Source organism: Artemia franciscana, chromosome 2, assembly GCF_032884065.1.
Source record: "Artemia franciscana chromosome 2, ASM3288406v1, whole genome shotgun sequence".
NCBI classification, from domain to species: domain Eukaryota; kingdom Metazoa; phylum Arthropoda; class Branchiopoda; order Anostraca; family Artemiidae; genus Artemia; species Artemia franciscana.
This window is the reverse complement of record NC_088864.1, coordinates 36,777,426-36,803,560: the sequence shown is the minus strand read 5'-3', so window position 1 is coordinate 36,803,560 and position 26,135 is coordinate 36,777,426. Positions and strand designations below refer to the sequence as shown.

General features: G+C 36.3%; 1 protein-coding gene across 4 annotated transcripts in view; it reads left to right on the top strand.

The window, feature by feature from the left end:
- The window catches only part of LOC136041023 (sodium- and chloride-dependent glycine transporter 1-like), a 94,926-nt gene that overhangs the window by 6,960 nt on the left and 61,831 nt on the right, over positions 1 to 26,135 (top strand). The window contains exons 1-3 of one of the 4 annotated variants that reach the window (XM_065725568.1): positions 993 to 1,126; positions 16,565 to 16,776; positions 22,476 to 22,607. In XM_065725568.1, coding sequence (XP_065581640.1) covers positions 16,584 to 16,776; positions 22,476 to 22,607 — 325 coding nt within the window. In that variant the 5' untranslated portion in view covers positions 993 to 1,126; positions 16,565 to 16,583. Of the gene's footprint in view, positions 1 to 992; positions 1,127 to 16,564; positions 16,777 to 22,475; positions 22,608 to 26,135 lie in introns of those variants that run through there. The other 3 variants (XM_065725552.1, XM_065725544.1, XM_065725560.1) reach the window with 3 other exon arrangements.

Sequence of the window (26,135 nt, the reverse complement as noted above, 5' to 3'; positions counted from 1 at the left end):
TTTAAATATTTTTAAAGATTCATTAAGTTTAGTCTTACTGAGTAAGGGCTACGAACCTGAGAAAATTTGCTTGGTTTTCGAAAAGGGTGTAACACTTTTTTATTTAATTTCTGTTCAGTTTCCTACTATAAAGATGATCTTTATTTTCTCCTATGAATTAAACCCAAAAAACGAGTTTTTTTGCCAAAAGTAAGGAGCAACATTAAAAACTTAAATGAACAGAAATTACTAAGTTTATGAAGGGGATTTCCTCCTACTCACAACTCGCTCTTTACGCTAAAGTTTGAATTTTTTCCCAATTCTTTAAGGATGTTAAAAGTACTAAAAAATGTTAGCGTAAAGAGTGAGGTTTCGAGGAGGGGACAATCCCCTTCATACACGTAAACATTTCTGTTCGTTTTAAATAATAATGTTGCTCCTTACTTTCAGTTGAAAAAACTTGTTTTTTTTTAATTTAATTCATAGAAGAAACAAAAGATCAGCTTTATAGTAGAAAACAGAACAGAAATTAAATAAAAAAGTATTTCCGAATACAAGTAAAGGCTTGTGCTGAAGCTTAAAACGGTAGGTTGATTGACGGTAGCCTACCCTTGACGGTAGGTTGGCGTTGCTGTTTAGGCATATTTACAATAAAATTCCAATAATATTAAAATTTGGCTGGTACTAAATAACTGTAAAATCTCGTTGAGAATGGACCTTGACTCAAACCCTACTCGCATAATTCAAATGGCCCCATGCGCTTAAATGAAAACTTACTGCAACGCAATACATGCCTAACAGGTAGCTAGAAATGTTCTCCCGTTTTTAAAGAAAAAAATAATTTCGCTTCTTATTCTTAACAAAGGTATTACAAATATTTTACTTCCACTCTATTAGACTGCTCAATGATGTATGAGTAATAGTTTTGCTACTTATTTTATTAACCGAGAAATTATATGTCCTAGCAGAGATTTCTATCTTCAATCGTAATCGCTCCCAACTTCATCTCTTTCTCTTTGATGGCTAACCTCCGAAAAGAGATTGCGCCGAAGAAGCATAATAAAAGGTTTTTTGGTTCACCGTTGGAGCTAGTTCTCCTCAAGCGTATAACTTTGAAAGCCATACTTGAAAGATTCTGACGATCAAAGTGAGTTTGTTTTTCTTCGTTTTATTTTTAAGGAAATGTAGAAAAATTCTAGACTTGGAAAAATACTGATTAATAGTGACAGAACGATTTACTAGAAACAACTGGGATTTTTCGAGAAATTGTGTCGGTAAAATTTTCCCAAGGGTTAAAACGGATGACTTTTACGAGAATGTTCAGAATCTTGTGTTTACACATCCATTAGAAAGGTTAATCATATACCCACCAAACTTGATAGGAAGTTAAATCTCATGTCCTAGTTATATCTTCAAGTTGTCAAGATACATTTTGACCTCTGCGCTGGTGGGAGGATGGAGTCCCTTGGGTCTTTTTATTAGAACATTCTAGCCAAAGGGATTGTCGGGACTCGACAAGAAGAGCTGTTAACTAAGACCTAGTTTCCTAGATACGCCTTTCGCGAATCAGAATCTGGCCCGACCTCGGGGGGATGAGGAGAAGGATTCCTTCAATTTTTTCATCTGGAAATATAACACAAGAAGATGCGATTCTTAACCGAGTATGATGAATTGGTATGGCCCAAGTATCTTGTCGCCAAGCAATTCCTCTAGGAATTCAAGGAATTCCTAAATATCTTGTCATTAAGGTGTTTTGTGGAAAGGGCTATGGGGCTTCAGCCAAACGTATTCGGAAGTCAGAGTAAGTATTTTGATAGGTTTCTTGGGTGATTCATTACCCTTTTGATCCCCAGTGGAAGGAGATAAAAATTAGGTGTTCTAGCTATGCCTTTTCAGAGCTCAAAGCCAATATAACCTATAATGAGGATGGGATACCTAAATTCTTGTTATCAGTATATCCTGTCTTAACCAAGCCTAAGGGGAAAATAATAAGTGTTCAAGTTATGCCCTTTTGTTGTTCATATACGATCTAACTTTTGTAAGGGACGGCAGAGGTCTCTTGTCAGCTGGGCATTTATAGAATGGGGTTATGCGACCTTAGCACCTGGTGAAGAATGAGACTTAATATTCTAGTTCTTTTTATCAGGATACTTTTAGAAGAGGCTGTCAAAAATCAGCTCCTTCTGGCCTGTGCGGCAAGTGAAGAATAGTGTCCTTATTGCGCTTTTGGTGTCTAGAGGCAATGCAGCCTTACTGGATGAGGGTAGAAGGCTTCTGAGATTTTGTCATCAGAGAACTTACTGGAAGTGGTTTTCGAAGAACCAATTTCTACACTGTTTCTTTTCCTTTTTTTAGCTTCAAATACAATCTGACCGCTGTAGGGTGTGTCTAAATTTTGTCTTCAGGCTGTTCAATTTCCGCCAAACTAGATAAGATACAATGGCCAATGTCTTAGTTAACGTTTCGAAGATTTAGGAAACATTTGACTTTTATGGAATCTGAGGGGGCATTTCTTAACTTCTATTCATCATTGTTCAGCAAAAGCGATTGTTGCTTCTCAACCAAACTTAAACAGAAATGACAGTTAATTGCCTAGATATGCCTTTAAAAGCTCCTTCTGGCCTGTTCAAAATCTGCGATCCAGGAGGAGAGAATGTTCCTAAATCTTGATCATAAGCAACTGTTCTACTGGGTGACTTCAAGCCCAAAACAAACTTGGTGGGCACTAAGAGCTTGGCTCAACAAAGTGAGAGGGGGGACATAATGCTATAAAAACTTCGTTTCTTTAGCGTTGCTGCTAGGTAGGTTGATGGAATTCAGTGAAAGAAGATTTGTCAACAGCTAGAGCTGAAAAATAAAACCGAAATGAAAACACTAAAGAAGCAGTAAAACTTTCAAGATAACCATTATAAAATTTTTTACCTGTTTTGACATTTTCACTTCGTTTTGATTGTAAACAGCTAGAGTTACGATTTTGGGTGTCCGTATCGAACTGACCGTCATTAAATGACGCGAGGCTGCCCTCTCACTGTCGCTCAGTGATAAGTTTGACTTGTTCTATCACTTGTCGCACACTTTGTTTCACGCTGGTATAATTCATGTCAGATTTGGTACACTTGCCATTACGGGCCACCTCGCACCATGCTTCACTTGCTATCTTCAAGTGTAGTATGTGTAAGTAGTCCGACATAATCTTCGAAAGTTATCAACCCATACTTAGTGAAGGGCCACATTCTTGTCAACTGTATCTGTAAGAATGGCCTGTCGGATCTAAATTGAGTTAGGTAGGGATGAAAATAAAAAAGATAAAAAGCTAAAAAAAAAGGTAAAAACCAATAAAAACTAAAAAGAAAAAAAGGTAAAAAACTAAAAAAAAATTCATCTAAAAAACTAAAAAAAACTAAAAAACGTAAAAACTAAAAGAACTAAAAAAGTAAAAAAAAACTAAAAAAAGGAAAAAACTGAAAAATAAGCGGGATATAAAACAGGGGGATATAAATGACGACCGGGACACCGGGACATAAGGAATATAAATGAATCAGAAAATACAACTCATGTTTCCAAATGACGTCGTTTGGAGCCCAAATTGAAAATCCAGATCAATTTATTTCTACTTTCAAAGTAAAAGGGCAAATTTATCATAGAGCAGGGTCTCTTCTACCATTCTCAGGCGAGAATCATAAATTTTTACAATTGTACTTCATCAGTGGTAGAAATTCTGAATTGAATGCACGTTGCGAAATTTCTCCCAACATTGAAAGGACAATCGTTTCCCAATTACAACATCTTTTCCACGAAAATAATAATTTAGTGCGTCTGTTCAAAACAGCCATCGATTTGATGCCTACTTATACGCATAAAATTGTTATTTCCGCTGACAAAACGCCTCCTGGCCAACATGTGCGTAGATACAATGCTCCAACTATCGACGAAGTGGCCATCGTTATGGTCGGTGATCAGTTTTTACCTCGAGATATTATTCTCAGGGTTTCCACCACACGTGCTACAACTAAAAATAGGCCTACCAATCATACTTTTAAGAAATATAAACCCACCAAAGCTTTGCTATGGCACTCGACCTGCCGTAAAAAAAAAACAATGCAAAACCTAATAGAGGCCACAATCTTGACAGGGCCTTTTGAGGGTGAGGCTGTTCTTATTCCTCGCATTCCCAAGATTCCAACGGATCTGCCTTTTCAATTTAAAAGATTGCAATTCCCAATTCGATTAGCATTTGCAATCACCATTAACAAAGCTCAAGGTCAATCATTAGAAAAATGTGGTATAGATCTTAATACTGATTGTTTTTCCCATTGACAATTGTACGTTGCATGTTCGAGGGTCGGTAAACCTGACAATCTATTTATATGCAGCGACAATTGGACAGCGAAGAATGTTGTATATTCGCAAGTTTTACGCAGTTAATTTGTATTTTATCTATCTATCTATATAAAAACGAGTTGTATGTATGCATGTTTGTTTGTTTGTAAAAAGAGCGTTTGCATATGATGTCATTATTAGTAAATACGGCTTTGTATATGCAGAGACAATGGGAAAGCCAAGAATGTTGTATATTCGCAATTTTTACGTAGTTTAACTCCTACAGACGAAATGAATGCTTGCCTAAAAAATTCTAATTTATAGGCACACGTAAAAATATTAAAATTAACTACAAATATGCGTGTCCGATTGCAAAACGATGACTCTGGTCAAACAGTAGACTCAATTTCAGGACGTATACAACTACCTGCTGATTTCTGTAATTTAGTGACGTCCAAAAATGAATTGATTGAAAAAGTATTTCCGAATATTCTAAAAAATTATAAAAATAATAAATGGCTAAGTGAAAGAGCGATTCTCGCACCCAAAAATATAGACGTCCACGAAATCAACAATATTGTTTTGAACAAGATTCGAGACCAGGCAGTCCTTTACAAGTCAGTCGACACAGTTTTGGAACCAAATGAAGCGGTTAATTATCCATCTGAATTTTTAAATTCCATAGATCCTTCAGGGTTTCCACCACATGTTCTACAACTAAAAATAGGCGTACCAATAATACTTTTAAGAAATATCCACCCACCAAAGCTTTGCAATGGCACGCGACTTGCCGTAAAAAAAAAACAATGGAAAACCTAATAGAGGCCACAATCTTGACAGGGCCTTATGAGGGTGAGGCTGTTCTTATTCCTCGCATTCCCATGATTCCAACGGATCTGCTTTTTCAATTTAAAAGATTGCAATTCCCAATTCGATTAGTATTTGCAATCACCATTAACAAAGCTCAAGGTCAATCATTAGAAAAATGTGGTATAGATCTTAATCCTGATTGTTTTTCCCATGGACAATTGTACGTTGCATGTTCGAGGGTCGGTAAACCTGACAATGTATTTATATGCAGCGACAATTGGACAACGAAGAATGTTGTTTATTCGCAAGTTTTATGCAGTTAATTTGTATTGTATCTATCTATATAAAAACGAGTTATGTGGATGCATGTTTGTTTGTTTGTAAAAAGAGCGTTTTTATATGACGTCATTATTAGTACATACGGCTTTGCATATGCACAGACAATGGGAAAGCCAAGAATGTTGTTTATTCGCAATTTTTGCGTAGTTTGAAACACATATATAAATCTATCTATATTCACAGGTGGGACACAGGGACACAACTACAATGGCGCATAACTAATATGGCGCGTAACGACTTACGCGCGCGGGGGGGCTTGGGGGGGCGTGAAGCGCCCCACCAACTAGGTGTTCCATATTCCCCATTATTATCAAAAACATTTAATGCACACATAAACGTTGAATACTGTAACTCCGTAAAGGCAATCAAATACATATGTAAATACGTCAACAAAGGCAGTTACATGGCAGTTTTTGGCTTGCAGCCCGAAATCAAAGATTTCGATGAAATCGTAGAATATCAGGCTGGAAGATACATAAGCAGTAATGAATCTGTTTGGCGAATTCTTTCATTTCCGATACATGAACGTAGTCCAGCTGTTGTCCCCTTAGCGGTACATTTACAGAATGGTCAACGTGTTTATTTCACGGAAACCAACGTGCAACAAAGAGTCCTGAATCCACCGGATACAACATTAACAGCTTTTTTTCGCTTTGCAAAAATGATTCTTTTGCAAAAAAACTGCTGTATACTGAAGTGCCTTCGTATTACACGTGGAATACTAAAAATAAAGTATTTGAACGTCGAAAACAGGGTAAGTCAGTCGACGGCCAACCTACCATCTTCAAAGATACCACGATAGGAAGACTCTACACCGTTCACCCCAATCATCATGAATGCTTCTTTCTACGCCTGCTTTTGGTGAATGTACCCGGTCCGACATCCTTTGAGTATTTGAGAACTGTAAATGGTACTATACATGACACTTACCGTAGTGCATGCCAAGCTCTGAATTTATTGGAGAATGACCAACACTGGGATAACTGCATGAATGACGCGTGCGAAACGTCAACGCCAAGTCAAATTCGTGCATTGTTTGGCATCATTTTAACAACTTGCTCTCCATCAGCTCCTACAGAGTTATGGGAAAAATATAAGTCAAAAATGTCCGAAGATATACTCCATCGAAAACAGTTAGAGACGTCAGATATGACTTTTGATTTTACATCAGAAATTTATAACTACACTTTAGTTGTTATAGAAGATTTGTGCGTAAGTATGGCAAACAAACCTCTTCAGGATTTGGGAATGCCTTCACCTAACCGTATCGCTGCTGTTTCGACATGTGTAGAATTGGATCGTGAACAAAGTTACAGTACGAATGATCTATTGTCGTATGTACAAAATAACATTTCCAAGTTAACGTCGGAACAAAAAGACATTTATGATACGATAATGCATTGTGTCGATAACAACGTTGGAGAAATTTTCTTTTTGGATGCGCCAGGAGGTACTGGTAAAACGTTTGTGATAAAACTGATTCTGGCATCAATTCGATCAAAAAATGATATAGCGTTGGCAATTGCGTCGTCCGGAATAGCCGCAACATTGCTGCCTGGTGGAAGAACTGCTCATTCCGCTTTGAAATTGCCTCTGAACTTGCATTCTACAGAAACTCCCACGTGCAATATTTCCAAATCATCTGGGATGGGTAAAGTATTGCAGCAATGCAAACTTATTATTTGGGATGAGTGCACAATGGCACACAAAAAATCGCTCGAGGCTCTGGATCAATGCTTGAAAGATTTGCGAGGGAAGTCGAAACCCTTTGGCAGCACCTTAATATTGCTTGCGGGAGATTTCAGGCAAACATTACCTATAATACCTAGATCAACTCCTGCAGACGAAATGAATGCTTGCCTGAAAAATTCTAATTTATGGGCACACGTAAAAACATTAAAATTAACTACAAATATGCGTGTCCGATTGCAAAACGATGACTCTGGTCAAACATTTTCAGATCAATTGCTGGCCATGGGAAACGGAAAGCTCCCAGTAGACTCAATTTCAGGACGTATACAACTACCTGCTGATTTCTGTAATTTAGTGACGTCCAAAAATGAAATGATTGAAAAAGTATTTCCGAATATTCTAAAAAATTATAAAAATAATAAATGGCTAAGTGAAAGAGCGATTCTTGCACCCAAAAATATAGACGTCCACGAAATCAACAATATTGTTTAGACCAAGATTCGAGACCAGGCAGTCCTTTACAAGTCAGTCGACACAGTTTTGGAACCAAATGAAGCGGTTAATTATCCATCTGAATTTTTAAATTCCATAGATCTCTCAGGGTTTCCACCACACGTGCTACAACTAAAAATAGGCGTACCAATAATACTTTTAAGAAATATAAACCCACCAAAGCTTTGCAATGGCACTCGACTTGCCGTTAAAAAAACAATGGAAAACCTAATAGAGGCCACAATCTTGACAGGGCCTTTTGAGGGTGAGGCTGTTCTTATTCCTCGCATTCCCATGATTCCAATGGATCTGCCTTTTCAATTTAAAATATTGCAATTCCCTATTCGATTAGCATTTGCAATCACCATTAACAAAGCTCAAGGTCAATCATTAGAAAAATGTGGTATAGATCTTAATGCTGATTGTTTTTCCCATGGACAATTGTACGTTGCATGTTCGAGGGTCGGTAAACCTGACAATCTATTTATATGCAGCGACAATTGGACAGCGAAGAATGTTGTATATTCGCAAGTTTTACGCAGTTAATTTGTATTTTGGAACCAAATGAAGCGGTTAATTATCCATCTGAATTTATAAATTCCATAGATCCTGCAGGGTTTCCACCACACGTGCTACAACTAAAAATAGGCGTACCAATAATACTTTTAAGAAATATCAACCCACCAAAGCTTTGTAATGGCACGCGACTTGCCGTATAAAAAACAATGGAAAACCTAATAGAGGCCACAATCTTGACAGGGCCTTATGAGGGTGAGGCTGTTCTTATTCCTCGCATTCCCATGATTCCAACGGATCTGCTTTTTCAATTTAAAAGATTGCAATTCCCAATTCGATTAGCATTTGCAACCACCATCAACAAAGCTCAAGGGCAATCACTAGAAAATTGCGGTATAGATCTTAATACAGATTGCTTTACCAATGTACAATTGTATGTTGCATCTTTGAGGGTCGGTAAACCTGACAATCTATTTATACGCACAGACAATGGGACAGCGAAGACTGTTGTATATTCACAAGTTTTACGTAGTTAATTTGTATTGTATCTATCTATCTATCTATCTATATAAAAACGAGATGTTTGTATGCATGTTTGTTTGTTTGTAAAAAGAGCGTTTGTATATGACGTCATTATTAGTACATACGGCTTTGTATATGGACAGACAATGGGAAAGCCCTGAATGTTGTATATTCGCAATTTTTACGTAGTTTGAAACATATATATAAATCTATCTATATTCACAGGTGGGACACAGGGACACAACTACAATGGCGCGTAACTAATATGGGGCGTAACGACTTACGCGTGCGGGGGGGGGCTTGGGGGGGGCGCGAAGCGTCCCACCAACTAGGTGTTGGGGTGGCGCGAAGCGCCACCCCAACAGCTAGTATATATATATATATATATATATATATATATATATATATATATATATATATATATATATATATATATATATATATACAAACAGGTTTTTTTAACTGAAAGAAAGGAGCAACATTAAAAGTTGCTTAAGGAGCAACATTAAAAGTTGCAACATTAAAACGAATAGAAACTATTACGTATATGAGAGGGTTTGCCCCCTCGTCAATACTTTGCTCTTTACGCTAAAGTATTTTTCGTGCTTTCAAAAGAGCTATTTATTCTAATTATAGGGCCTTTGTGATTAAGGGGTCATTCTTAAATAATTGAAACAAAATTTGAAGTTTAGCGTAAAGAGCGAGGTATTGACAAGAAGGTGAACCCCCACATTTACCTAAAAATTTGTGTTCGGTTTATGTTTTAATTTTGCTCCTCACTTTCAGTTGAATAAACTTGCTTTTTTTCATTGAATTTCTAATGTTTGTTTTAAATTGTGCTGGGACAACTTATGCCCCTTGATGGAAAACTCTTTTCCTCCATGAAAAATTTCTCCAGGGAAAAATCCTCTCAAGTAGGACGACATGGCTAGGTTGCCCTCCAATGTTTTTTCACTTAAAAAGGGCAATAGAACTATTAATTTACCTTCGATTGAGCCCTTCTGCCACATTCTTGGACCACTGGGTCGATGTGATCACCCCTGGGATAAAACCAACAAAAAACCAACCAACACGCATCGGTGATCTTTCTTCTGGCAAAAAAACAAAATTCCACATTTTTGCAGATAAGCGGTTTATACCTCTACAGTAGAGTCCTCCAATACGCTGAATTTGATTGTATGATTTTCATTAAGGTTTTATGACCTTTAGGGGATGTTTTCCCCTTTTTTCGAAAATAAGGTTAATTTTCTCAGGCTCGTAGCTTTTCATGGGTTAAACTAAACTTGATGAAATTTATGTATTTAAAATCAGCAGAAAAATGGGATTATTTTGATGTATCTATTGGTATCAAAATTTGTTTTTTAGAGTTTTGGTTACTATTGACTGATATTACTATTGTGAGTATCCTTACTCACAATTGGGATTTGTATCCATTAGCAAACTAAGTCCTTAAGTATTTGTATGCAAAGGCTGAAGTATTTACAGAGCCGAACAACAATTTTTGTCAAATAAACAAAGTACCAACAACATGAAATCCAAGCAAAGATTTTTTTATCCCTTAAAAACCATCTACAACCTTTCTACAACCAAAATGTCTCAATTGACGGCAATCAGGGCTAAAATGCTCAGCCTTTCTTTCCCCTTTGAAATTCTTAGCTAGGTTTTCAGCCTTATAAGTGCAAAGAAGTTTCTTTCTGGAGTGCCAGCACTGATAGGCAACACAAAAAAAGGTAAAAAAAAACAAAACAAGAGTCTTTTTCATAAAGAGAAGACACAGTCCAAGAAGACTTTTCCGTGATACAGTCCTACCTACAGCCCTAGAACTTTTCCTGTTTGCTGTGCCAAAGCTCAACCTTATGCATTGACTCATCTGGCTCTTGGGAAGAGTATAGCCACCTGAATCCAGCAAAGACTAAAAATCCATAGTTTTAGGATCAACAGACACAATTTTTGAAGGAACAAGGATGCTGACATGAGACAACGGATTCTGGTGTAATTCAAAGCACTTTATCAGCTTGGATGTCAAGTGGTCTAGGAAATATATAAACAGAAAGATTCTGTAAAGAGTGAGCAGTTCAGAATTGTCGACAGGAGTTCCCTCCAGTTTTGTTTTTGAGTGGCTCATCTCAAACCCTAAAGTAGCTGCAAAAGACTGAGCTTTTCAGCATTTTTCTGTGTTTTTTACGTGTCTAAAAGTGGTAGTTTACGTGTCTAAAAGTGGTAGCCAAGTCCTAGTCAACCGGCTGAAAAGTCTTGCACAGATAATGTCAGGCAGATAAGATCCTTTACGACATGGAGACAAATAATGAACCCTGACTGATTTATTAAAATCTGTATTGGTGATACTGTTTCCGACTTGCTGCGTTGCTCTTTCCCTAAAGTATCGAGAAAGCGCAGGATCGACTGGTAGAAATCAAGAGAACTTATAACTGAATGCCGCTTGACCTGTCTTGTTTCTTTTTTCTCGGGTCCAGTTCTGTTATATGTTATAGTTGATCTTTTTGTTTAAGTTTCGGGTTTTGAGTCACTAAATACCGTGGATAATCAATATTTGTAATGGGGTTTCAAGAAAGGCTGCAAAGATAGAATAGAGCAAATAGACAAAATGACAAGGTTGAGACTATGCATGCCATAGTGGAAGATAAATACCTTGGAATACCGTTAGCTTATAATGGCCTGAAAACCCCTGGAATGACTACTCATTGCTGTGTCACCGTCATACCTATGGCTAACCATTTTGTTTATGTTTAGCCCATGGCTTTCAAGTAAATGCAGAATTGACTAGTTCAGAGTTCTGACCTCTTTTATTATTCAATAAATTTGCAACAAAATTTAACTACAACATAATCTCTTCCGTAATACTCTATAGCCAGGAAGGTACAAGGGAGAAATAATAGCAATAAAAAAACATAAAAAAATCCATAATCCAGTGGCCCACCTAGTCAATCGCCAAGATCGCAAGCCAAGCAGGGGAGTAGCATATGATTCCACCAACTCAACTAAATACGCAAAATAATTAAGAGACACGTCTCCAAAGAAAAGCTATGGAAGACTGAATTACTGACGAGAAGCTCTCTAGCATACTTTTTGACGGTACAAAAATATTGGGAGCTCCGTGCAGACTTTGGGAGCGTGTTCCATATCATGTTGCAAGCTATCATAGGGTTGACGTCATTCCGAATTGATAGAGTATGAGGAATCTGTGAGTTGTTGGAAGTGCAGAAATGATAAGTCGATTGCTCAGAAGACAAATCCATAGGGCTTTACATGGTACTTTTGAGTATGAGTTCTGAGATAGTCGTCATCAAACTCGTAAACAGTGTTAGCCTCCGCGGCTTCTTTACAGTCTTCATGCACCAACTTCGTCCTTTTCCGTTTGGCTTATCTGTGTTCATTTTAGCTCGTCTGCTTTTTCAAGCAGAAAGTTATTTTTACTCTCGACAACACTGGCTTTTATTTATTTTTTTGATGAATTCAAAGTATACAAACCAAGTTTAGTTGGTATCGAGTGATCTATTTACCGTTGCATGCGCAGTTTCTGGTAGGCGATTAAGTTTACCTGACAAGACCTAATGAACAAGGTGGGAACCGGGCTGCAATAATTTGCTGTATGTCAACTCGCCTAGATTGATTTAAAGGGAAGAATAAGATTGGGACAACTGAAAATCATTTACGCTTATCTCGCTTACGCTTAAATTTCAGATTTTATCACACAAAATTATATCGTAAAATTACGACGGTTCCTTTCAAGCAGGTACCTTTGAAGGAAGCGATCGACGCTGTACAACGACACCTTTGAACTTTGAGGGGGGCAGTCTCCTCCTTAGCTTCACCCCCGGTAACTTAGGTTAATTAAACCTAAACAATTTTTTATATGTTGATTATGTTCATGTAAATCTGGCCTTCTGAAAGTTCTGTTCTTGAGTTTCTAACTTTTTGAAAAATCTCCTGTTTTTTCGGCATTAATAAGTTTCTGCTAAAGGGTTTCTGATATTCTGAAAATTATGTTCGCATATTTCTCACTTTCTCATGTTTCTCTTCACGTTTTTCTGACTTTTTGAAAATTCTGCTCGTGTGGTTTTGACCTTTCCAAGTTTCTGTTCAAGTGTTTCTGCTTTTTAAAGCTTTCACGTATTTTGTCTTTTTGAAAATCCTGTTCGTGTGTTTTTGACTTTTTCAAGTTTCTTTTTACATGTATCTTCCCTTTTGAAATTTTCGTTGCTAATTTCTGACTTTTTGAAAATTCTGTACATATATTTCTTATATTTTCATGTTTCTATTCACTCAGACCTAGGCTATTTTAACCTGCCTAACAAAACCTAGGTCAATTTTACCAAGGTCAGTCAAATATCAGCATTTTATCCTTTAATATGATTGGGCTATCTAGTGAATCTTTTTCTTGCTCAGGTAAAATGAACTAAACTGTAAGAAAGGGATTAGTTTAACCTAACCAAAATCAAGGAATTAAGAATTTAAGATATATTCCATGGTTTTAGACATTTTAGTCAAAACTTGTTCCGCTTTTTTACTTACTTACTTAAGTTTTACTCATCCTCCTGGAACATTTTAGGGCCACTTCTTTTGAAATTTTATTCACAAGTGATCAATATGCTCTTTTGTCAGGTGCAGTTTTGGATATTTTGAAAATTCTGTACATATATTTCTTATATTTTCATGTTTCTATTCACTCAGACCTAGGCTATTTTAACCTGCCTAACAAAACCTAGGTCAATTTTACCAAGGTCAGTCAAATATCAGCATTTTATCCTTTAATATGATTGGGCTATCTAGTGAATCTTTTTCTTGCTCAGGTAAAATGAACTAAACTGTAAGAAAGGGATTAGTTTAACCTAACCAAAATCAAGGAATTAAGAATTTAAGATATATTCCATGGTTTTAAACATTTTAGTCAAAACTTATTCAGCTTTTTTACTTACTTACTTAAGTTTCACTCATCCTCCTGGGACATTTTAGGGCCACTTCTTTTGAAATTTTATTCACAAGTGATCAATATGCTCTTTTGTCAGGTGCAGTTTTGGATATTTTGGTGATACGCTCCCGATCAAAGTGGTCAATGCACCTCTTACGAGGTCTTCTCCTTCATCGATACCCTTGAACAGCCAGTTTGAGTGAGAGTTTGGGTTGTCGAATTGGGTCCATTCTCTTGACTTTTCCGAATCAGCCTAGTTCCTGTCTTACAATTTTGTTTAGGATCATGAACGGGTAAGATCAGGCTGTTAAAGAGGTTAGCTTTAAGATGATTTGAAAGGTGGCTGGTCTTCCATAAATTTTATAGTATTCTGAAACGAGAGCTGGTAAGGGCTAGGTGGTGTTTCATTTCAGCAGTGTAGCTATGGCCGTTAAAGACAGCCAAAATAAACAGATTGATTTTTTATTTCCACTTACTCACCGTTAATTATTATATAGGGGGCATTTATAGAGTCCTGGTATGATGTAACTATGACTTTATTTTTTTTTGTATTAATCTGCATCCCGAACGACTTTGTTGCTTGATAGTGGTTATCTGCCTGTCTTTGGAGTTCTCGGGTTGTCGTATCTAGCTGATCGACTTCATCAGTTGACGCAAGTATAACTGATGGGATCCAACCTATTTTCGCCCCATACTCAGCGGATATCACAGAGAGGATGGGTTGCAGGAGTAGGTTGAACAAATTCTGGGACACAATGCATCCCTGAAGGACTCAAGAAGCTGTCAGGAATTCACCAGAGAGGATCGGTAAACGGAATTTGGTTTTCGAACTGATTATACATGTCCTCAACGTCCAGCTTGATTCTTGTCAGTCACATGATCAGTGATTGCTTGTGTTCTATGAATGAGGATCTTAGTCAGGATTCTCTTTTGGTGGCTTATCAGGGTGTTAAGCCGGTATTTTTTAACTCTTTCTTCGAGACCTTTTTTTGTGGATGAGGCTATTGGTGGCTTACACCACTGTCATGAGACATACCCAGTGAACTAGTGTTTTTATAATATTATTTTCAAGGTCAACAGCATTTTTTGAGTCGGTGTCGATTAGTCCTACAGTCACACCGTCTGGCCCCAGAACTTTCCCTCGCTTCAAGGATTCTATGGCCGCTTTGGTTTTGCATCATATTGAATGTGGCCTGGTGTCCTGTCGTGCGATTGGTAAGGATATCAGGACGTTTGGTTCTGTAATTACTTGTGGGTTTAATTTCATCTCAAACATCGGGTGAGCTTTATTTTCACACTATTTATGTCAGTCCCATTTTTGCCCAGGATTACGGATGTTGTAGGATCTCTCTGGTGGAGAATTCCTTGACTCTTTTGAAGAATTCGTGGCTGTTTCCCCTCTTGGACAGGATTTCACTTTCTTATTCTTGGTAATACTTCTCGGCAATGCCTTCCTGACTTTTCGTTCGACTTTCCTTGTAAGATGTTTGTAGGTGTGACAGCTGCTTTCGTCAGGGTCCAAAAAATTCTAAATATTAGATATCCTTTGGTTTCGGGCAAAGAATTTTTAGAATTTTTGTGCGCTTGCTTTTTGTCTTCTTTTATTTTTATTGCTGGTCTTGTCTGGAGGCGGATATTCAAGAATACCCACTTGCTTTATATTTCAAGTAAAATATAACTTAGTGACTGACAGGTCTTAAATCTGCACAAGTAGTCTCTCATCTCCCGAAGCTGTGAAAGAGGCCAGAAATCTTGGGATGGATTGTATCAATTCAATGGGCTGTGAAACAACTAGGATGAATAATAGGGCTTTTGAGATTAGACCAGGTTTTATCTCTGGAGCATATATATCTTGAAGCAAAATGAGCTAGAATCTTTACAAAACTGTTTTCATCTGCTGATTTTTGGCTTTTGAAGTCCTATTTCTCTAATTATTCTACCACACTCTAGAAGAGTACTCTACAAGTCATTCAGTTACAGTTAAAAGGTAAGCCATAGTAATGATCATCAAGAAGTTTTTTTACCAAAATGCTATTTAACCCAACTATTGGAAATCCGGTAATAGAATTCAAGCCGATTAAATTGAACTATTTTTAATATAAAGTAATTTGAAATCATGAACAAGGTAACAAAAGCAAGCCAAAAAGTTAATGCAAAATGGTAAAAACTTTTATTTTACTTCTGAGAACTTCTTCCTATGTGCTATTTTATTTTCAAGCAGACCTATATTTTTAAACTCCCCTTGTTTTTCGCTGTGAATTCGGAGATACCGATCAAGGGGGGGGGTTTACCTGCCAGCTTTGAAAATAGTTTTTATGGATATTTCATTGAGAAAAATCAAACGACTAAACAACGCCCCCCCCCTGGATTTTGAAGTGTCTTCAAATTTCAATGCTTAGTTCTTTGTTTTCTTTTTGTCTAGCCTGTTATATGTTACGTCTATATATAAAGAATTTCTATTTTATAAATAATCCTTTATGTTGTGCCTCAAAGTTGCTGCGTTGTAAAAAGACCGCCTTTAAACGACCCATCTATGTCGTGGTCGGTATCACGCCATTAGCATCACATTACATTATACTTTGTCATTATGGAATTTCATTAAGTACGTACGAAGTTCAGAATAAATCAAGGGCCTTGACACTAAAATGAAAGTGTTAAAAAAAAGTCAAATTTTTAAATGTTTGTGTGTAATGTGCAGTGTATGTGACGTATATGTAATGTGATGTAATGTAATGCATTGTAATGTGTATGTATAATGTATATATATATATATATATATATATATATATATATATATATATATATATATATATATATATATATATATATATATATATATATATGTATATATATATATATATATATATATATATTTTATATATTTATATATATATATATATATATATATATATATATATATATATATATATATATATATATATATATATATATATATATATATAGGATATTTTAGGAAAGACAAATGTTGAAAGGCAATGATGATAAATGCATCCGTCAGAATAGGCTTGATCAGCAAATTCGACAAGATGAAGGCGCAAATAAAGAAAGAGGAAATTGGTCCAATAAATTGGAATTTCTTTTATCTTGCTTCTCATATGCAGTTGGACTGGGAACAATATGGCGATTTCCTTATCTGTGTTACAGAAATGGTGGAGGTAAGTCCCTGATTATTATTATTATTATAATTAATTTATTACCCGTCAAAAATGGAAAAGACGGAGTATATAAAAGAAAAAGAAAGAAAAGCACAAAAATTTAAATACACTTCCACTACAAGTATCATAAAATAACACTAGTCCAGAGGTGGTTGGCTCTTAAAACATCGGTACTGAATTTGGAGATTCTTCTCTGTATGGCCATGGAAGGTTTGGTGACCTTATATTTCCTAGAGATGTCGCCATTGTTGTGTCACAAAGGGTGACGCAGGAGAAACTTAGCATATCTGTAGAATGCGCTGCAAATGGCTTTCTTTTCGGTAGCAGTGAATATTTTCCAGAAGGGAACCGGAGCAAGCAGATGGGGAGTAGTAAAAGCATTGTATAGCCGGGCAAGGAGTGGATAGTTGAAACGATACTTATTGGCAACAAGTAATCCGTAAAACGCTTGTAGACGGGAACAGAGGTGGTTTGTCAGTGCTGAGCGTGTGTCCTTCAATGTAGAAGAAATAGGAAGGCCAAGATACGTAAGGGATTCAAAAGGCTTAATCAGAGTGTCGCCAATTTTAACGGAGAGGTTAATTGAAAGCTCATTTTTTTTAACCATTGAAGAAAAGAAGTTCTGTTTTAGATTCGTTGAAGGAAAGTCCGATCTGCTTGTATGCCGCTGCAAGTGAGTCGTAATTTTGTTAAAATAAAGATATCGAACGAGAAATATGAAGAATGTCATCAGCGAAGTTCAGCAGCGAAAGATTAATCCCGCAGAAAAAGCACGACGGCTTTATTACATGTTGTGCTTCTATAATAGCATTATTAAACAGTGATTGTGAAGTTTTGCCACCTTGACGTACGCCTTTCTTGACACTCAGCATTTCTTTAGAAGGAAAAGTGTCGGACGGAGAGGGGATCAGGATGACAGCCGAAAGCTTGTTGTACATGCTGTAAACAGGGGAAATTATGAAAGAGGAAACACCTCGCTGAAGGGCTTTGACCAGGATCGAAGGCTCTACTAACATCAAGCGCTCCAAAGACGAGAAGATCACCATTTTATCTGGATCAATAAGAAGATTTGCAAGAACGCCGTGAACGTGTTCCCGTTCTGATTGCTTTTTGAACCCGAACTGGTCGTCCGGAGTAGTGCATCGAAGTGCAATTTCATCAAAAATAAGGAATTGAAATAGCTGACAAAAAGTGGTTGAAACAGTGATCGGACGATATGAAGCGCACTGGTCAGCTGGTTTACCTTTTTTGAGAATAGGATGGACCAATCCAACACCAAAGCTGTCTGGAACGATGCCAGTAACGAAAATCATTTGAAATAGCAGAGAAAGATGCTCGAGGAGAAGATTGCTGGCAAAGCTTAAATGTGTACCAGATATACCAGCGATGCCCTTAGATTTCTTTTTTTTTAACATAACAATTTTGGAACGCATCAAGGACGGAGTAACCAGGACACCAATATCCTTAACTGCAAACTGAAGCTCCTTATCGAGGGCGTGGCAAAAGGTGTTGTCTAGATAGAAATTAGGGGCTGAAAAGTGGTCTCTGAAATAGTCGCACCAGTCTTTTTCTGGCATGTAGGGTGGGCCATTGGAAGATTTATTCTTAGCTCGAAGACGCCATAAAGCACGAGGCGAATTATCGACAATCTCGCTGGTACAGGCGATTTCGTTAGCCTTATGCTGTGCGATGGCTTTGGAAAATTTACGTTTCGTGTAAATACAAACAGCATTGACTACTCCGGAGCGCGGCATCCCACAATCTGCCCATAATTGTAGCCAGAATTTTGCTGAATCATATGCGGCCAGCAAATTAGGATTATTCCGTCAGTTACGCACTTGCCGTTCTTGCCGTACTTGCCGTTCGCGGACACGTGCCGTGTCCGCGAATTTTGCGGACAGGAACTACTGTTTTCTCAGCTGTATGGATAGCAAGCGTTATCTCAGAACAGTAGATGTTTAGTAGGATGGTTTTTTCCGAGTCTGCTGTCATGTTCGGACAACAGAGAAGTGCGAAAGGAATTCGGATCTTCGACAGTATGTAGTCACATGAAGTCAGGTAGGAATCGATGTTAGCAGCTTCCCAGTTGAGGGTGGACAACCATTTAGGTGGGGAATTTGTGGGTGAAGTTTGCGGCAAGGGTTTTATTTGAAAAGAATTACAAATCGGTATGTGGTTGGAAATGGAGTAATCAAGAAGAACCGTAGTATTAGAGGTTATTTTAATGATAGAAGAACAATAGAAATAGTCCAACTGAGACACGGGGCCAGATTGATGGATGTATGTAAAATCGCGATCATTTCCAACATAGGTGAGACTTGGACAAGCATGGAGTAAGATTTGGGATCTATTTTTTTCAGGGTCAGAGAGTTCACAGTTAAAGTCACCAAACAGGAGACAACTTAGGCCTTCATGTTCATATTTTGAAACTAGCTTGGCAATAGATTTACATGTGAGAGAGAACTTCATCTCAGATATATTATTACGGTAGTTAGTAGGAAAATAAACTACAAATATGACCACATTCGAAACTTTAACAGCAAAGAAACTGTCAGACTTAGCAACTAGATTACCAAGTAGCCACCTGAAGGCCTACCGTCAGTGGACTTAGCATGGTGGAAAAACAGATTATGAGAAGACGTGAGCTCCAACATAATACGTTGGTCTCTGACGACCTTTTTTTAGTGAAGACACGGTTAGAAGGTAGATTTATAGCTTTTTTACCTCTTCCTCCTATTTAACTTTCTTGGGCCTTTCCGCTTAGTGCTTCAAATGACATAGATTCTTGCCTGCATGGTGGAAAAACAGATTATGAGAAGACGTGAACTCCAACATAATGCGTTGGTCTCTGACGACCTTTTTTTTAGTGAAGACACAGTTAGAAGGTAGATTTATAGCTTTTTTACCTCTTCCTCCTATTTAAATTTCTTGGGCCATTCCGCTTGGTGCTTCAAATGACATAGATTCTTGCCTGCCTTTCAGCTTAAAAACAGGTTAAAATTTATGTTCATGTACAATTCAGCTATGTCGGTGAAACATTGTGCTTAATAAAAATAATCTAGAAGAGGGTTCGGTATGAAGGGATTTTAATATCATAAAGAATTAGCCTATCTCGTCCACTATAGACTTTTTTAGATTGTGTGATCAACTATTGATTGTTTTTAGATTGTATGGCCAGCTAGAATTGATTGGGAGGTCTTGCCATAACCTTTAGAGCTTGGATAAGCGATCTGAATAAACGGCAGGAAACTAAAAGCCGACGTCTACTTTCCCTGAAATCTTAGAAAAACCATATAACTTCTCTTGTTTTGTGCTGGAGATAGATATTTTTAGATTTAGAAAAACTTATATCTTTAGAAAGTGTAAATTTTGCTTTTTCGATCAAGTGGAGCAGAATTTTCCTTTAAAATTCTGTAAAGGGTTGCTCCTAAAAACGTTCTTGTATACCTGCTAGGAAAATGCTCAAAATCACGTCAAAAGAAATGTGGTTTGATCAATTTGAAAGCTCTTCGGAATGTTCTGTGGTGCAACCCGCTTTGATTCAAAACTTCGCCAACATAACCCCATTGTCTTTTCAATCAAATTTCATAATCAAACCACAGATTCTGAATTGGTTTCAATGATAAGTAGTCCCCTGGGAAAATTTGCTTATGAACCAGGGACAGTCAGCCGACGTTAAGGCTCACAAAATGATGTTTAAAGTATCAAATCCTCATAAGGTGTTTTCTGATATTAATTTTAAAAGACTTTTCCACAAAAATGTTCTCTATAGAAAAGTAAGGTGCTATTAGACCAAAGACGAGCAGAAATAAAGTCGAATAATTTTTCAAACGTAAAACTACTGTAAATCACCATCAGTAAATAAATGAACCCAAATCAAACAGAAATTACAAAAATAACCGAGTCAAACTCAAAAGGAGCAGAAACTACAAGGAAGTGGGGCTAACCCCCCTCCCCTTCCCAGCCTCCTATAGACCAGAACATATTTTTTAGTTTACTAAAAACAATCCTCATTTCGAGCTGTGTGTTATAATATTGAAAAAAAGTCTAAAAAATCAGCATCTGAGCCGAGATTACTTAAAATAACAAGCAGATGTGGATTGACAGTTAAGTATATATATATATATATATATATATATATATATATATATATATATATATATATATATATATATATGTATATATATATATATATATATATATATATATATATATATATATATATATATATATATATATATGTATATATATATATATATATATATATATATATATATAAATATATATATATATATATTTATATATATATATATATATATATATATATATATATATATATATATATACACATATATATATATATATATATATATATATATATATATATATATATATATATATATATATATATATATATATATATATATATATATATATATATATATATATATATTATATATATATATATATATATATATATATATATATATATATATATATATATATATATATATATATATATATATAAATATATATATATATATATATATATATATATATATATATATATATATATATATATATATATATATATATATATATATATATTTATATTGATTTTCATTCTTGAAAGTCTTAATTATATTGGATTTATTGAATTTAAAAAAGAGAAAACATTTAAAATGTCTTTGGTTTTCAGTAAAGTGGAGGGCTATTCATCCCCAAAGATAAAGTTACTGAACCTCTCAACTATGCTGAACAAGGTGTATCTTAAAAATTTTATCGGGCTACTTTGGGGGGGCTGGTTGCCCACCAATCACTTTTCATTCATAAAAAGAGGCGATGGAACTTTCAGTTCTCAATCGAATGAGCTCCTTGCAACGTTTCAACAGTACGAAAACTCAATCCATGCGAAGGGTTCTGGTGAAAAAAAATCTTATAATAATAGCAAATTGTACCCACTTCTATCTTTACTTCAGCAGCACTATTGCGCTGCCTATGAAATGCATTTGGTGAAACTTCATTTTAGCTTTATGCAACGATTTTCTTTTTATTTAATTTTTTTTAATTTTTTAATAAGCGATTTGGTATTTTTCTGTTACAGCTATAACACTCAAGTTATTGGCTGAACAGACCCGGTTTCTTTTTGTAGTCTCTTTTAACTTAACGGGAGAGAGCGTATATACACTAAATTGTAGGACATTTTAAATAAATATTTTAGTTGGTATTTTGGTTAGGTTAAGTTATATTAGAAACCATTTATATACTGCGGCCTTAAGGGCCTGGTTTTCCATAATTTGCTGTTGTTGTTTTGATAATTTTATTACTAAAGTATTTTATTTTCATCTTACTTAGATATATTTCATTAGGATTAACCTAACTTCATTTCTTGAGTGTTGTAGCTATAACAGATAAATACCAATGATTTTTCAGATATGACACCTTTCCCTTCTAAGGATCTCAACCAGAACAAAAGCGCAAAACCAATTGAAATTATTGCAAAAAACCTAAAATTTTGTGTAAGCTATCCTAATTGGCACAAAAATGTGAGAAATTACAACAATACGACTTTTAGACATACGAATGCCATCTTTCCATTCTTCTATTCCAGCCTGAAAGTATTTATTTTGTTCACAGTCTATTAGAAAAAGAAATTGAGAGTCAGGTTTTAAAATGTACTCCTAGTTTGTCTCTTCCAGGAGCGTTTCTTATTCCCTATTGTATCATGTATATCTTGGCAGGACTTCCGCTATTTTTCCTTGAAGTAGCCTTTGGACAATATGCAAGTGAGGGACCAATTAATGTTTGGAGAATTAGTCCTCTTTTTCAAGGTAATTAGATAGATTATGCTCATTATGGATTGATTTATTACTGATTATTAGATCTGCTACTACAAACTGCTTTTTTTTATAATGAATGTTTGCTTGCTCTAGTTGTCGTTCATCTCCTTCTTCTTCTTTTCTCAAGGAGTCGCTTTGTCCACTTTTCTAATGCCAATTTGATGATGCCAGATGCTTCATGCTTTTATTAAGGACAAAAAGGGGTTTAAGGGCAACTAGCCTTCTTCACGTGCCAGTTTCGGCTACCCGACCTTTCTGAAAGCCCCAAGTGATACTGGATCAAAATTTTGAGATAGTATTTTTCTCAAAAACATTGGAAGTTCTAATAAATATGCTTCTTGGGTTGACTTCATTCCCACAGCAATAGAGGCAATGACCCTTGGCTGTGGAAATTACCCATTCTTCAAAGATAAATTTTAATAGAAAACGCGGCAACGTTTGTTCTTGGTTGTCTGATCAGTTAAGAGCTCCTAGGAATCAGTTTTAGGTCATGATGCCATACTTTAGGAAAGGCAAATTCCGGAAACGACACTTTTACATGTAACTTGTAATATTTTTTGCCTCTGATTCACCAAACGATCTTGCACTATAAGCTCTTATGGGACTTGTAATCCAAACACAGTAAAGGGGAAAAGGTATAGAAAAATACCGGGCTATCTATTCCATATTAAATATTTTTAGTTTGTATGACGATAACAAGCGTATGAGGTTGCGAGCAACAGAAACCTGCAACATTAAAACTTAAAACAGACGGGAATCATTATGTATATAGGTTGGTCGCCCCCTCTTGATACCTCGCTCTTCACGCTGAAATTTTTTAGTACTTTAAAAGAACTTCCTATTTTTCTAATTAAACGGCCCTTGCGTTTCAGAAGACGTTCTCAAACAATTGGGACAAATTCAAACTTTAGTGTAAAGAGCGAGGTACTAAGGAGGGAATATCCCTCCTCATATAGGTTGTAATCTCTGTTCGTTTTAATTTTAATGCTCCTCTTTACTTTCAGTTGAAAAAACTTGTTCTTTTCCGGCATTATCTTTTTAGATAATGTCGCAAATACGGATACATCTCAACGGAAATTCCCCCCCCCCATGGAGAGATCCTCTAGACAATTAGATCCTGGTGAAAACTTACCCTGGGCTATTACCCTTAGCATCTCTAGGCGTAAAATATAGCTGGCAAAGAGAAAGTGAGACAAATAAAAAAAATCATGTAGGAATTCTGGAAAAATTTTCGAGTGTTAAATTTCTCTTGAAGAGTCAACCCCCGGGAACATTTACCTCCCCGTAGAAAATCCTCCCCATGGAATATCTTCCCAGAGAAAAGTTCACCCCCGCCACCTGAAAAATCTACTCGTACTTCTCAATAACAAATACTATATTGTAGACAATGAGCCAATTATATAACTTAAATACCTTTCCCCAGAAGCCGTGGGGTAGGGGAGGGGTCATGTTATCTTCAAAGACACAGTTGCTTGGCCTTTCAACTATGTTCAACAAAATGGCTATCTCAAAACTTTTATCGGATGACTTAGGGGGAAAAGGGCTTGGGAGGAGGCCTAGTTACCCTCCAATGTTTTTTGGTCACTTAAAAGGGCCCTGGAACTTACAATTCCTGGTATGAGCCCCCGCCTATGTTCTAGGACTTTCTGGTCGATACGATCACCCCTGGGACGACTCGCAATAGTCATCTTTCTTCTGGCAAAAAAAAAATACAAATTCCACATTTTTTAATGTAGGAGCTTGAAACTTCTACAATAGAGTTGTCTGACACGCTGAATCTTATGGTTTAATTTTTATTAATATTTTTACACTTTTCCTTTTCCTTTGTTTTCCTTTTTCGAAAATCAAGTAGATATTCTCAGGCTCGTAGCCTTTGATGGGTAACACTAAACTTAATGAATCTTATGTATTTGGAATCTGTATAATAAATTGAAATGAGCGTGGGAGGGGGCCTAGTTGCCCTCCAGTCTTCTGATCACTTAAAAAGGGCACTAGAACTTTTAATTTTCGTTTGAATGAGCCCTCTCGCAAAATTCTAGGACCACTGGGCTGATATGATCACCACTGGTTAAAAAAAATAAACACGCATCCGTGATCTTTCTTCTGGCAAAAAATACACAGTTCTACATTTTTAAAAGTAGGCGTTTCAAACCTTTACAGAAAGGTTCTCAGATATGCTGAACTTGATGATATGATTTTCATTAAGATTTATTGACTTTTAGGGGGTGTTTCTCCCTTTTTTCAAAAATAGGTCAAATTTTCTCATTCTCGTAACTTTTGATGAATAAGACTAAACTTGATAAAACTTATATATTTGAAATCAGCATGAAAATCTAATTCTTTTGATGTCTCTAGGGGTATCAAATTCCGTTTTTTAGTTTCTGTCACTAGTGAGCCGGATCGCTTCTTACTTACAGTTACCGCCAACTGTTTGATACTTGGTACTTAAAAAAATTTCACAGCAAACTTTGAAACTTTGTTTTTTTATCCTGGTCCTTAATAAAAAAAAAAGAGGCAACAGAATAGCTAGGTCACACTCGAGGAGGGTTATAGAGGTTTACCCTTGGAGAGACTGAAGTTTTGTGGGAGGCAGAGATTCGGGGAACGTCAAAAGCAGTCCTTGGAGCATGGGCTATAAGTTTTTCCACTCCCCCATTGTTTCCATAGAGTATTCTTAATCGGAAAAAGGGTGCATGTTTAATCCCTTGTGGCCAAAAAGGCCAAGGGTATTCAGGTGAGGTTTTCAAGGAATGTTCATGGGAGTGTTGAACAAAGCAAAAGCAAACTATATGCATGCGGGTTGTCAGAAAAACGTATCTACGGAATGACTTAGAGTACGATGTTAGAGCTTTCAATGGATGAAGAGAGGGATGATCGATTGGCCGAATGGCAAAATGTACAAGCTATTACTACTGTTATCACTACTCCTACCACTATTGCCACTGCTGCTGTAATTGCTAATTCTATTGCTATTACTAAGGCGAAGAATATAGAGGTGAATATTTCAGAAAATGTAGATGGAGAAGTTAAACTAAATCATAATATACAATGTCCATGTCCGTTTGTCAAAAGGGCATATCAGCAATATTTTAGGAACGGCCTGTAATATTAAGTTGAAACTTCCTAGGCAGGTCGAGAGGGATGTTCAACTGACCAATAGGCAATATGTACATACTACTACTACGATGACGACGACGTCTATTATGACTCATATTACTACTAAACATATGGTACGATGGTGGAAATTTTAGGTAATATTGGAGGTAAAGTTGAATTAAATCAAAACACACTCCACGCCTACAGGTTTTTGAAAAGTTGTATCTCAGAAATGTCTCTGGGCATTAAGTGGGAACTTTCAAGGAATGATGAGGGGAATGATCAATTGACGAAAAGGCAATATGTGTATGCTATTGCTGCTACTAATACTACTACCACTACTACTTCTACTATTACTGCAACTACTACTTTTATTTTGACTACTACTTCGGCTATTGTTATTAAGGTAAAACTTTAAGGAAT